Raw genomic sequence first — 13022 nt, 5'->3', positions numbered from 1 at the left:
ATAGAATCAAGTTCAGTAAATGTTAATACTAACGATGTCTCAGTCTGGGACATTAGATAAGCCCTAATATTAATATTATAGTTGGGAATTCTTAAGACATTTTATGCAACTCAGTTCTAATGAAATTTTTTTACCAGTCCAGATTAACTTTCTAGTTTTAGTAAGGTATGTTACTTATCTTTTCCTGTAGATTTAGTTGAACAGAATGCCTGTTTAAAATGGCTGCCATTATTAAATCTGAATATAGCTTTCTATAATTTGCCAGATTAGATTTTTGTCATTGCATGTAAGGGTCTTTGACACATCCTTCAGAATAAGTCTACTATATGATATAGACTTTTAAATCATGTAGTAGAAAGATCTGAATTTTTAAGAAAAAGCATAGTATTTGTAGTTTCATTAAACATGAAATTTTAACATGAGCACCTGTATGCTACATTACTATACCTTTCCACGTTCCTATCTTCAGTATTAAAACTCTTTTAGGGACTTGGGGCTGGCATATCTTAATTTGTTTCAACATTCACCGGATATTTATTGAGGATCCACCATGTGCAGTATACTTTGATAGATAGTATTTTACTTTAGCCTAACATTTCATGCAAGAACACAGTTTGAGTTTAGACAGACTATTTTGGATTTACTATTCTTAAACAGAAGCTTATATGATTATATTATTTAAAGTACAGCTAAGTCTAGAATTCCCTGTTTGGGTTTTGAAGTAGTTTCATGAGCTTCTAAATGTATTCTCTCTTTAAAAAAACAAACAAGAAAAAGCCAGAAACATGGAAATTTGTACCTAATCTTGTCTTCTTTTAATACCATAATTACTTTTAATGAATAAATAATACATACTCCATGGGTTAAACTTGATTCTAGATTCTCAAGAACCTTTTAAATTAACCAAAGAAACATTATAGACTAAAGGGAAATATTTACAAGAATAAGGGATATCTCACTATAATGCAATAGTTAGAAAAATGGTACTTTCTAAAATAAATCTTAAGTTTGATAGAGGTTTCATTACTCCCATTTGTCCTGGTAGTAAAAGAAAAAAAAATTAGCCTATAGGTTTAATTATATCACTTCTCATTTTTTTAAAATCTCAGAAACAGAGCTTGTTGCAGCATTAAAGAATTTTTGAAAATATTATTTGGGCAAAGCAGCTTTTTCATTTACCATACCTGCTCCCAACCATAATGTTTAATGATATGACAAAGTAACATTTAAGACTTTAGGTATTGTGAATAAAACATGAAATTCTGTATTAACATTTGCAAAAGTAGTTTTTTAAAGCATTTATATTTGTATATTTATTTCCCTGCTTTTTGCTCATAAACTTTTAAAGATCTGGATTTTTCAACACCTGACTTTTCATGAAATTTTCAGTATAAGCATTATTGGGCTAAAATTCTACTAAATACAATAAGGAACCAGGGAATGCTAATCTGTTAATGTTGGATATTTAGTGTCAGTCAAAGGAATTGTTTTGGGGTGTGGGGAAAGAGGAATGTTGTTGTCCGTGCTGCACCTGGCACTCTACCCGTTCCCACACCCACAGAGTTGCCAAATGTCAGTGATGTGGAGCTCTTAACTACATGGACAGAGACACAGATACACAAATATACATTTATTTGTGTGGGCCTACATGTACATATATGGATACATACATATACATGCACACGCATTTCTTTTGCTTTGCATAAAATCTTTCGAACATACCACATCTCCCTCCCTGTCCCTCTTTTACCTATCCCTCTGTCTGTCTGTCTGTCCCTGTCTCTCTTTCCCCATTTAAGGAGAAATAAAATCAAGTGAAGAGTATAAGTGATGGCCTAACACAGAGACTGCAGTGAGATAAACAACCTCCATGAGACTGACAGTGGCCTGGCTTGTCCAGTGTTCTGAACTTGGACACCTCCTCACTCAGCATGTCTGGACCTCAACTCCTTCATCTTTAAAATGATAGGATTATACTACCTAAATATAGAATGATTCAAGTAAAATCTCCTAGTTAAATAGCGAGTCTGGTAGTAGAAATTTGTCATAATAGCCAGTGATTGGCTCCTACCTAGGAGGAGGGCTGAGTTTTGGATTTCACAGACCAATGTGACTAACAGTCATGTCAAATGTACCAGAACTTAGACATCAGAATTAGTATTCTTTTTCAGTGCAATCATTAGGAAGCTATATGTATGCTTATCCCAACTATATTGCCATTTTTCAAACCATTTTTTGCAGGGCTTCCTTGGTTATTGATTTCAGAGTAAGTACCACATTCTATTGAATAGTCTCAATTGTGGCAAATCTCTGCCCTAAAGTTATTCAGAGTCAATCCCCATAAATCAATGAAAAACCATTTATTAAATGATTACTACTTGCAAAGCACCCTGCTAAGTACTGGGGATACAAGTAGAAGAACAGAGGCAGTTTACTCTAAAGGAGCTCGAATTCTAATGGAGGAGATTACATAATAGTTTTCACCTTGGAGTGCCCTGGCAAAGAAGATAGTAATGCACCTTCTTTAATGTCATTTCCATAGATCCTAAACTATTTAACAGTCTCCCAAGGACTTTGATGGTGAGAATATTCTTTTCTGCATATGGGGTTGCAATACTCGTAGAAGCAGTTGCCAGAGTCTGTCTTCCCAGAAGTTGTTTCTTTGTGTAATGGCTCTCTGGGGTTGAACTAGAAGGTAGTCTGGGGTGGGGGTGTTGACATGCCTGAGACTCTAGGGTTTGCTTACTTTGCCATGTAGCAATTAAGTTTTCAGTTGGTATAGTTGATATCAAGGAAGGAAGGCCCCTTCTTCACAGGAATTGCTTACACCAGTGATGGATAGATGATCAAGGCAGGAAATACCATTGCAGGGAGTAGATTTTTTTGTGGTTCTTAAACTGGCTGTGGAAGTACTTCCAAAAAAGTTATGAGCAATATATACATATATAGTTAGTGTAATATGCTGGGCAAAGCATTGGTAAGGAGATTCTAGTTCTGCTAAGTACTACTAGTAGCGACCACTATTTATATAGGGCTATAGTCCTATACTATATATATATGTGTGTATATATACTATAGTATTATATATAATACATCTATTACCCTAAAACAGCCCTGTGAATTAGGTATTTTAGGCATTATTCCTTTTTTACAGAAGCATTCTCAGGAGTTAAGGGCTTACCAGTGGTCACACATCTAGTATTTTAAAGGCTGGGATATGAACCCAGCTCTTCCTGACTCCAGATCTTGTTGTCTTAACCACTAGGCCTCACTGTCTTTGCTAACCATAGAAACTTGGGTAAGTCTCAGTTTTTTTGAGCTTCATTTTCACATCTATAAAATCAGGATAATACCTGCCCTGTTTACTTCATAGGGTTCTTGGAAGGCTCATGTGAGATAATGCTGTGCAGCATATACACCACTATACAAACAAGAGTTAGTAAGTATCACTTAGGAGCTTTGTTTATGTGATGAAATGAGTCATATACCAATGCCTTTAACTAGGGTTTAAGTGCTATATGTTCAGGTTGTAAAAACAAGTGCTCCAGCCTCTCATTAAACACAGTTTTCTTATACCTCTTTTTTTGGATATGTAGACAAATCGTTAATTTCCATCAGTTCTCTACATTGAGATTTAATTTTTTACATATATTTGGATGGTTTTTTTTTTTTTAATATCCATCCTTTATTTTCAAATTTTATTTCCAAATATACGCTCCTATCTCCAATATTCCCTTGTAATGAAGATATTAACAGGGGAAAAAAGTTCGGGAAAACTGAATTCAATTGAACATGTCTGCCACCATATGCAATATTTCACTCATATAACCCATCTTCCCTTTCAACAAATGGAGAGGGGTACATTCCCCCCCATCTTTTCTCTTGGAACCAAGCTTATTTTAGAGTTTAGAAACTTAAAGTAAAATAATTTTCCCTTAATGTGGTAGTGAAACATTTGTAGATATCAGAATCAAACAATACCCATAATTCAATCACTTTCTAATTATTCTAAGCCTCCAGGGTTATTTTTAAAGGAAAAGAAAAAAATGAGCTACAATCTAAATTTGGAGTCCCTTGAGATTTTTTGTGTTTATGAAATCCATGAGTCATAGTAGATAGAAAGCTGTCTTTGAATCAAGGAATTCTGGATTCAAATCCTGTTTCTTACACATACTAGCCATGTGACCCTGGACAAATCACTTAAATCTCTAAGATCAGTTGTAGATCTGTGTTTGTGAAAGGAATTTTCTTACCAGGAGTTTCCATACCAATAAAAGCTGATATCTCTTTCCTGTTTCTTTTTCCCATACCCCACTCCCCCAAGCACATATAAGTGTTGTTTTTTTAAACCACCTTTGATTATGTCTTTACCAAACTGCCTTTTTGCATCACTGCCTTATTTAAGATTTTAGTTCTGATGGAGGCATAGGCATTTAAAATGCTCACTGGTGACTTTTTCTCTCTCAGCATATAGTGAATATTGGACCATTGAACCTCTTTGGCAAAAATTGATATAGTTTCTATATTTAGTTTTAGCATTTCTTGTCTTTTTATATCTTATATATTTAGTTTTCTTGTTTTTCTTTAGTTAGCAATAGTTTTTTTTTAAGCACCTATTGTGTGCTAACCACTGGGAATGCATAGAAAGACAAAAAACAGTTCCTTCTCAAGGAATTCACAGTCTAATGGGGGAGATGATGCACAAACGAAAATATATACTGGAGAAACTGGAGATAATCTTCAAGGGAAGACACTATTATTAAAGGGAATTGGGAAATATTTCTTGCAAAAGGTGGGATTTTAGCTGGTACCTAAAGGAATCCAAGAGACAGATGAAAAGGGAGAGAATTCAAGGCATAGGAGAAATGCCAGGAGTTGAAGGATGGAGTATCTTGTGGGAAGAGCATGAAGGAGACCAGTGTTACTGGGTGATAGAATATGTAGAGGGGATAAGAAGACTAAAACGGTAGGAGGGGGCCAGGTTGTGAAGGACTTTGAAAACCAAGTGGAGGATTTTATATTTAGAGAATAACTCATCTCTCATTCAGTTTCTGGCAACTAACTTGCCCTCTGTGTCATCCTTGGAAATAGAAGGTCATCTAATTTAAGCAGAGGTACACACTAATTTAGCTATTGCTAATTCTTACAGCACCTAACTTTCCACATAGTATGATTTATCCAAACTCCTTATTGGATCAGCAAAGCAGATGCCATTTGTAGGCCTGAAAATAGCTCTCCTATGTATAATGTAGCAAGTGTCCCCAAGTAGCAGTTTTTACCTACCCCATCCTCCTACACACACACACACACACCACACACAGACACACACACAACACATGACCTACACCACACACACAATATTGACCAGAAGATTGGACCTATCTTACTGTAACATTGCTTTTAATGGAATGATACCTGTTTACCCTGACATTTCATTGGCCAAGTTTGTTATACAGTGTGCATGAGGGTGAAAACTATCAATTTATAAAATGCCTCCTACGTATCAGACACTATGCCAACAGCTTTACATATATCATCTAATTTGACCCTCACAGTAACTCTGAGGGTTATCTAGATTGTAGTAAGCAATCTGGCAAATAGGGTGCATATCATTTTTTAAAGAGGTAGAGATAGCCTAAACTTGAATGAGGTTAAATCTTTTATGGAAATTTTTGGAATCTTATAGTTCAACCATCATTAATTCAAGTTTGATTAGATATGACTGAGAGGTGGTAACTTTTTAAGAGTTAAAGAGAATCTTAATTCTTAAGGTCAAGATTTGGGGAGTTTATAGCATGTGGTAAATCACCAAATCCATTTTCAAGAAGATAGCTAGGTTGCAAGACCTTTTGATAATTTAATGATAGATCATGAAGACTTTGATAATTATCTTACCAGCATTTATTGGACATCTTTGTGTAGAAAGGACTGTGTACTAGACTCATTTAGAGGCAAGTTTGGAAGTTTACCATCTTCTCTGGTTATCTACTATTAAATGCCTACTGAGGCGTTTAAGTTCCTTAGAGAATTCCAGTAATAGAACAGGTGGAAAAGACTGGCACCAGTTGGGTTTATTGGCAAGGATGAACTAGAATATTTTCCTCATTCCTCCTAGCCTAGATTTTGTTGGACTTTGTGCCACCGAGAAGTTATTAGCAGCAGGATTTGCTAATTGAGAAATTTCTAGGGATTAAAGCATCAAAATTAGAAGGAAGATACTAAGCAAAACTAATGTCATTTGAAAACTTAAATAAGTTAATTTATCAACTTAAAGATCATGTCCTTGTAGTTTCCATGAATTAATCTCTTAAGATTGTTTTAAAGTTATAAACTTGTTGAGGACAGGGACTGTTTGTGTTTTTATATCCTCTACACGTTATCATGGTCCTTGGTACAGTCGACCCACAGTTTGTAGAACTGAATCGAATTAAATGTTTATGCACTTATTTACCAGACTGCCCTCCTGTGCTGTCTCTGGTATGTGTGTGTGTCCACAAACTTGGAAAGAATATTCATGTTTATAAAGCTATTAAAAATATTGAAATATTATGTTTTCAAAATCTCTTCAAAAAAAGGTTATTTTTAACTTTAGGATGCCATAGTCATAAATTCTATCTATATTTTTATTTAGATTCTTGAGAAATCAGTTGTAAATTTAATTTAATTCTAGTCATCACTCTTTTAATATCTGTATAATTATGAGTGCATTTACAGATTTGTACCTATGCCCTGAATGTTACTAAACTATACATGCTCTTCACCTAACTAAAACACCACTAAGTCTATCCCACATCGAAACTAAAGGAAGAGGAAAGGAAATTATATGTGTTAACATTTTAGCAACTATTTTCAGCTAAAAAACTCACTTCCTGCCAGAATACATGAACTTCAAAGGCATGATGATATGTAACAGTTTTGGACATGCTTAATGTAGGAATTGGTTTTGCTGGTCTTTGAAGCTATGCCAGAGCTTTATTTTTTAATTAGTTCAATGATAGTGTGAGAGGTAGTAGTATATACAGATTAATATATTTGAATGCTTGTTAATTGAAAAAATGAACTTTTAACAAAAAATGAAAAATATAAGGTAAAAATAAAGAATGCATTTTCTGGCTAATGACCTTCCTGGAAGGACTAGAGAACCATCGCACAAGTTAGAGCCGTTTAGGACTTGAATTAAATTAAACCAACCATTGAAAAGTAGAAACTTGTCCAGTTGACTTTCTTTGCTTAGCAAAGGCATCAGCATTGATATCCTATAACTTAAATATCTTACAAACATCTTGTAATGCAACCATTATCTTTCATTTCAAGTTAGATATATCACTTGATATTTATACTTTTTTTAAAATAGCATTTTTCCCCGAGTTACATGTCAAGAAAATTTTTAGCATTCATTATTACAAGATTTTGAGTTCCAAATTTTTCTCCCTCCTCTCTTCTGAAAATGGTAGGCAGTTTGAGATAGCTTATACAAGTCCTATCATGTGAAAAATATTACTATATTAATCATAATTGTAAAAGAAGAAACATTTTAAAAAACATGAGAAAGAAGTAAGTAAAAAATATTCTTCAATCTGCATTCAGAGTTTATCAGTTTTTTATCTGGGTATGGATAAGCATTTTCCTTCTTGAGGCCTTTGTAACTTGTCTTGGATCATTGTGTTGCTAAGAAGAGGTGAGTCATTCATAGTTGATCATCACACAGTGTTGCTGATTCTGTGTACAATGGTTTCCTGGTTCTTCCCATTTAACTTTGCATCAGTTTATACAAGTCTTTCCAGGATTTCTGAAATCTATTTCTTCATCATTTCTTATTGCACAATAGTATTCCATTACATTCGTATACCACAGCTTGTTCAACCATTCCCCAATTGATGGGCATCCTCTGCATTTCCAATTCTTTGCCACCACAAATAGGGCTGTTATAAATATTTTTGTACATATAGGTCCTTTTCCTATTTTATGTTCTCTTTGAGATACAGACCTAATAGTAGTATTGTTGGATCAAAGGGTAAGCATAGTTTGGTTGCCCTTTGAACATAGTTCCGAATTGCTCTCTAGAATGATTGGATCACTTCACAACTCCACCAACAGTGTATCAGTGTCCCAATTTGCTCACATTTTCTCCAACATTTATCATTTTCCTTTTCTGTCATATTAACCAATCTGATGGGTGTGGGGTGGTGTCACAGAGTTGTTTTAATTTTCCTTTCTCTACTCACAAGTGATTTAGAGCACTTCTTCATATGCCTGTAGATAACTTTGATTTCTTCATCTGAAAACTGCCTGTTCATATCGTTTGACCATTTATCATTCAGGTAATGGCTTGTATTATAAATTTGACTCAGTTCTTTATGTATTTTAGAAATGAGGCCTTTATCAGAGACAGTTGTTGTAGAGATTGTTTCTCAGCTTTCTGCTTGCCTTGTAATCTTGGTTGCTTTGGTTTTGTTTGTACAAAAGCTTTTTAATTTAATCAAAATTATCTATTTTACATTTTGCAATGGTTTTTATCTCTTATTTGGTCATGAATTCTTCCCCTCCCCAGAGATCTGACAGGTAGACTATTCCTTGCTCTTCTAATTTGTTTTCAGTGTCATGAATCTATTCTGATCTTATCTCAGTATATGGTGTGAGATATTGGTCTATACCTAGTTTGTGTCTTTTGACATTTGTACTTCTAGGCAGTTTGTGTTGACACTGTTTTGGTGTTGTGTTGATATCTCTGCCTAGGTATGGGGATTCAAGATGCCTGGCAGGTTCTGGCAGAAGGTTGTATCATATGTGGAATCCAGATATCTATTAGTGATTAGCAAAATAGTAAATTATGCCTGTTTCCACTTCTGATTTACCTTTTTATATTTTTAATTGCTTGCTCCTGTTGGAAATTCAAAATAGTAAAAAGTAACTATTTTTTAAAAGAAAACCATACTTAGTCTTGGGAACAAAAACAAAGAAGCATCACAAGTAAAATATGTCATTTTGTAAGACTCAAAAATTGTATTGTTGTAACCTCAACAAGCATTCATTAAGTGCTTACTACTTTCTTCTCCTTTCTTTTGCCCTGGAAGACAACTCACAGTTGCAATCAGACCTTTTTTGTTAAGAATGGAATGTCTGTAGAAATATTAATCTGTTGTGATTTGCTGATGGACATGGACCAGTTGATAAATGACAGTATGTTTTAGAGCATAGAGGTAGGAATCAGGAGACTTGAACCAATTATATATGACCCTTAGTCAAGTCACTTAATGAATTAGTGTATGAAAACAATTTTAAAAGGAGGCATCACTGTATCACAGAAAAGAAATATTGACTTGGGAGCTAGGAGACATGGATTTGAATTGAATTTCTGCCACCAGCTAGCTTTGTGTTCTTATCTAGTTAATATCTGAGCCTCAGTTTCCTTATCTGTGAAATGAGAGGTGGGCCTAATGATCTCTAAGGCACCTTATAGCTCTAAAATTCTATTGCTCTTCTATAATAATAAAAAATTATTATAGTAATATTTTATTAACTTTCCAGGTCTGTTTATCTGAAAAATGGAGGTGATAACCTTCCCCTCAAAGAATTAGAATTTAGATCTCCTAATTCCTAGCCATGTGCTGTTTCAGTGCTGTTCATTCATCAGCTGGATTAACTTCAGCAATCATAAGCAATTTGATAGATTGTATGCACATTGACATTTGTTCTTAGTTGGTTTGTGATGTAGTGTAGTAATTATATCACAAAGAGTACTATGGGAATCAGTAGTTCTGGATTCTGGTCTTGGATCCTGTATTGGGACTTTGTTGATCTCCCCAGTTTCTAGTGATTCTTCTATTCTCCACGTACTCCCCACTACCTTATACTCATTTCTTATATACTTTGTATAATTTTATCTATACATGTTTTCCTTCCTAGTAGAATGTCAGTTTCTAGAGGGCAAGTACCCTCTCTCCCTTCCTTCCTTCCTTGTATTTCTAGTCCTTAACATAGTGCCTGGCACGTAATAAAACTTTATATATGCTTGATTAATTATTTTATGATCTTGAGAAGATCTCTTTGCTGCTCTGAGCCTCAGTTTCTTCACTTATAAAAATGAATTAGACTAGTTTTTTCAGACCCCTTCAATATCTAAAAGTTGTTTCTTAATAGCCAGTTTCTAAAGAGTTCAGAGAATCTTCATGTTTTATATATTCTTCCTTTGTCTGATTTAAAATAGCAAGGATCAAATAATGTAATCATCAGGTCGCCAAGCATTTATCAGACTATTAGTACATGCCAGCACTGTGCTGGAGATTCACAAAGAAAGACACAAAGAAACCTTGTTCTCAAGTAGTCACCTGCAACCTACTAGTTACATACAAGACATTTACAGACTAAATTAAAGGTAATTTCACAGGGAGGTACTAGGACTGAGGGAGACTGGGAAAGACTTGCAGAATGTAGGATTTGATTCAAGACTTGAAGAAAGCAAGAAAAATAGTGTGATTCTTGGGAGTATATGATTTGTTATATAGTTAGGAGTTATTCCAAGAATCCAACCCATAGAATTCCTGTTTGCTACCATCAGCTTTCATTAAGGGAGACAATGGTAGTGACATTTTTTCAGCATTTCATATTTTGGAAGGGAAAAAAAAAAGCCTAGATGTCTAAACATTACCTCCATTCCTGCTTGAAAAACACAGCAGGTGTGCCATTAGGCCCTGGAGCCTCATTGTTCTAAGTGTCTCTAACAGTAGGAGTGATTTCTTCAGAAGTTGGAACACAAGCCATGTTCATCATATCTTGGCAGTTTCTCTATGCTTTATAGTAATGGTGGAATTAAGATGGTCAGAGTTTTGTTGTTATCTCTCAGCAGGGTTCTCTGTCTGGGTGATGAGGATAAAAAGAAGCCTCACATCTCAGTTTTCTTCCTCCTGTTTTCATATATAGCCCTTTGTGTTTTATCATGAAAATGCTCAAAAATGCAGACACATACATACATATACACACACGTTTATAAGTCTAAAAATGTCTTATAATATATTGTCATATTAAAGATGACCAGATGCAAATATATTTCCTACAGGGCAGATCCTCTATCAAACCTGGTTCTAACCTTCAGTACTAAAGAAGATGCAATTGCATTTGCAGAAAAAAATGGTATGTATTCTTTCTTTTCTCTAAAATGGTCAGCCTGTGATTTTATGAATGGATTTTTCACCTTATCATTCAATAGTAGTAGAAGCATGAATTTAAGAACTTCAAGTTTTGGTAAGAAAACTTAAAAACTAAATCTTGTGGCAAGTCCTAGAATCTCTTAATTAACCACATACCCTTATTTGGCTGTTATCAATTAGCCAGCAAAGCCCTTACACTCTTCTAATCACTGTACTGAGGTCTAGGCATACAAAGAAAGGCAAAAAACAGCCCCTCCTTATACTGATAGATACCTTACATAAATAAATAAGTACTTTCAAAGAGACCTCCAAATTTAATGGAATGTTATATCAGTCAACAAGCATTTACTCAATGCTGACTGCGTGCCAGACATTCTGCTCCAGTGCCAGGGGTATGAAGACAAAAGCAAGAGTCCATGAGACAAACAGAAGTAGATACAAGGTAACATTGGAGATAAAGGCATTAGCAACTGCAATGACCAGGAAAGGCAGAAACTGGCACTTGAGCTGAGTCTTCAAGGAAACCAGGGATTCCAAGAGACAGGTGAGGAGAGAGAATGTTACAGATATGAACTGGGAAGGAATTGGGAGAAGCCAGTGCCCAATGGAGTGTTATTTGTGGGGAACAGAAAGAAGGGTAGTATGACTAGACTTCAGAGTGTGTGGAGGGGAGTAGTGAGACTGGAAATGTACAATCATACGAGGCTGTAGGGAATTTTAAAAGCCAAACAGAAGAGTTCATATCCTATATGGCTATAACTAGAGAGAAAAATCTAGGAGGTCTATGCATAGATTTTTCTTTGTCACAAGGGAAAGTTCAATCACCGGACTGAGAGGAATAAACGTGCCTGCTGTAAAGGCAAAAAGCCTTAATAAAACTTTTAAAAATCAGTAATGACAGAGGAGTAGTTTTTAAATTACCAAAGTGTAGTCATTTATATACAGCTTGAGTACTTTAGCACTAAGTCCTTTCTCCTTAGTTTTATCCCATTCAGCTTTGGGCAGGAATCTACAAAGTCTTAATCTGGTGCCATATCTTGCCACAGAGTGACCCCAGGTTCTCAAAGCTATGCCAGTGGAGGTTCAGGTGTGGTTTCACAATAGACTGTGTCTACTTTTTAAGCATTATTCCTGCAGTCTACTACAAAGAGTCTCATCAGCAGTAGCCTATTCACATAATGATGAAATATTTGACCAGTACAACTCATGGACAGCTCCTTCAGAGGAAGGACTCACTTCTTAATTTTTGTCTTTGTATTCTCAGTGCCTTGCACAGTGCTTTTCTCATTATGGGCACGGCACTTAATGTATGTTTGTTAGACTGATTTGAATCAACTGAAACAAAGGAAAATATAAAATAGTCTTGTTGTAAGTTCTTTCTGCTTCTGTGGTGATAGTGACAAGGATGGAGGACAAAGAGGCAAAAGGTGCTAAGTATCAGTTTTTAAATGATTTGTAAAGATTACTTTAGCAGTTGATATTCTAAATTCGAAATCAAAGATCAACAAATCAGTATACTACTGGAATGAAAATGTATCAATATTGACATTCTCATTTTAAATTAAATGAAAAGGCAAAAAGAAGTTGAACCTAAACATAAGGGTGGTTCATAGGTTCCTTCTTCATTTCTCTTCCTGCCCATTCCCAGGAAGCCATTCATTAATTAAAAAAAAAAAAATTTTTTTTTTTTAAGTTCATCAAAATCACTCAGCACGTTGAAAATGTTATTGTACGCAGTGTTCCAAACCCATGGAGGTGTACCTCTGCAAAAGATCAAGGAAAGATGTCCTCTTATATTTATTCTTGGAGCCAAGCTTGATCTTTAAAATTTTATAACATTCATTTTCATTAGTTTTGCTATTCTTTCAGTTTGCA

The 13022-nt window shown here is 34.9% G+C and overlaps 1 protein-coding gene across 1 annotated transcript in view; it reads left to right on the top strand.

The window, feature by feature from the left end:
• NDUFS4 (NADH:ubiquinone oxidoreductase subunit S4) overlaps positions 1 to 13022 on the top strand; it is a 131942-nt gene that overhangs the window by 96059 nt on the left and 22861 nt on the right. Inside the window, exon 6 of the mRNA XM_072606646.1 lies at positions 11057 to 11130. Within this exon, the coding sequence (XP_072462747.1) occupies positions 11057 to 11130 (74 nt within the window). The remainder of the gene's footprint in view (positions 1 to 11056; positions 11131 to 13022) is intronic.

Source organism: Notamacropus eugenii, chromosome 4 (assembly GCF_028372415.1).
Source record: "Notamacropus eugenii isolate mMacEug1 chromosome 4, mMacEug1.pri_v2, whole genome shotgun sequence".
Lineage (NCBI taxonomy): Eukaryota > Metazoa > Chordata > Mammalia > Diprotodontia > Macropodidae > Notamacropus > Notamacropus eugenii.
This window is presented reverse-complemented; position numbering and strand designations above follow the sequence as displayed.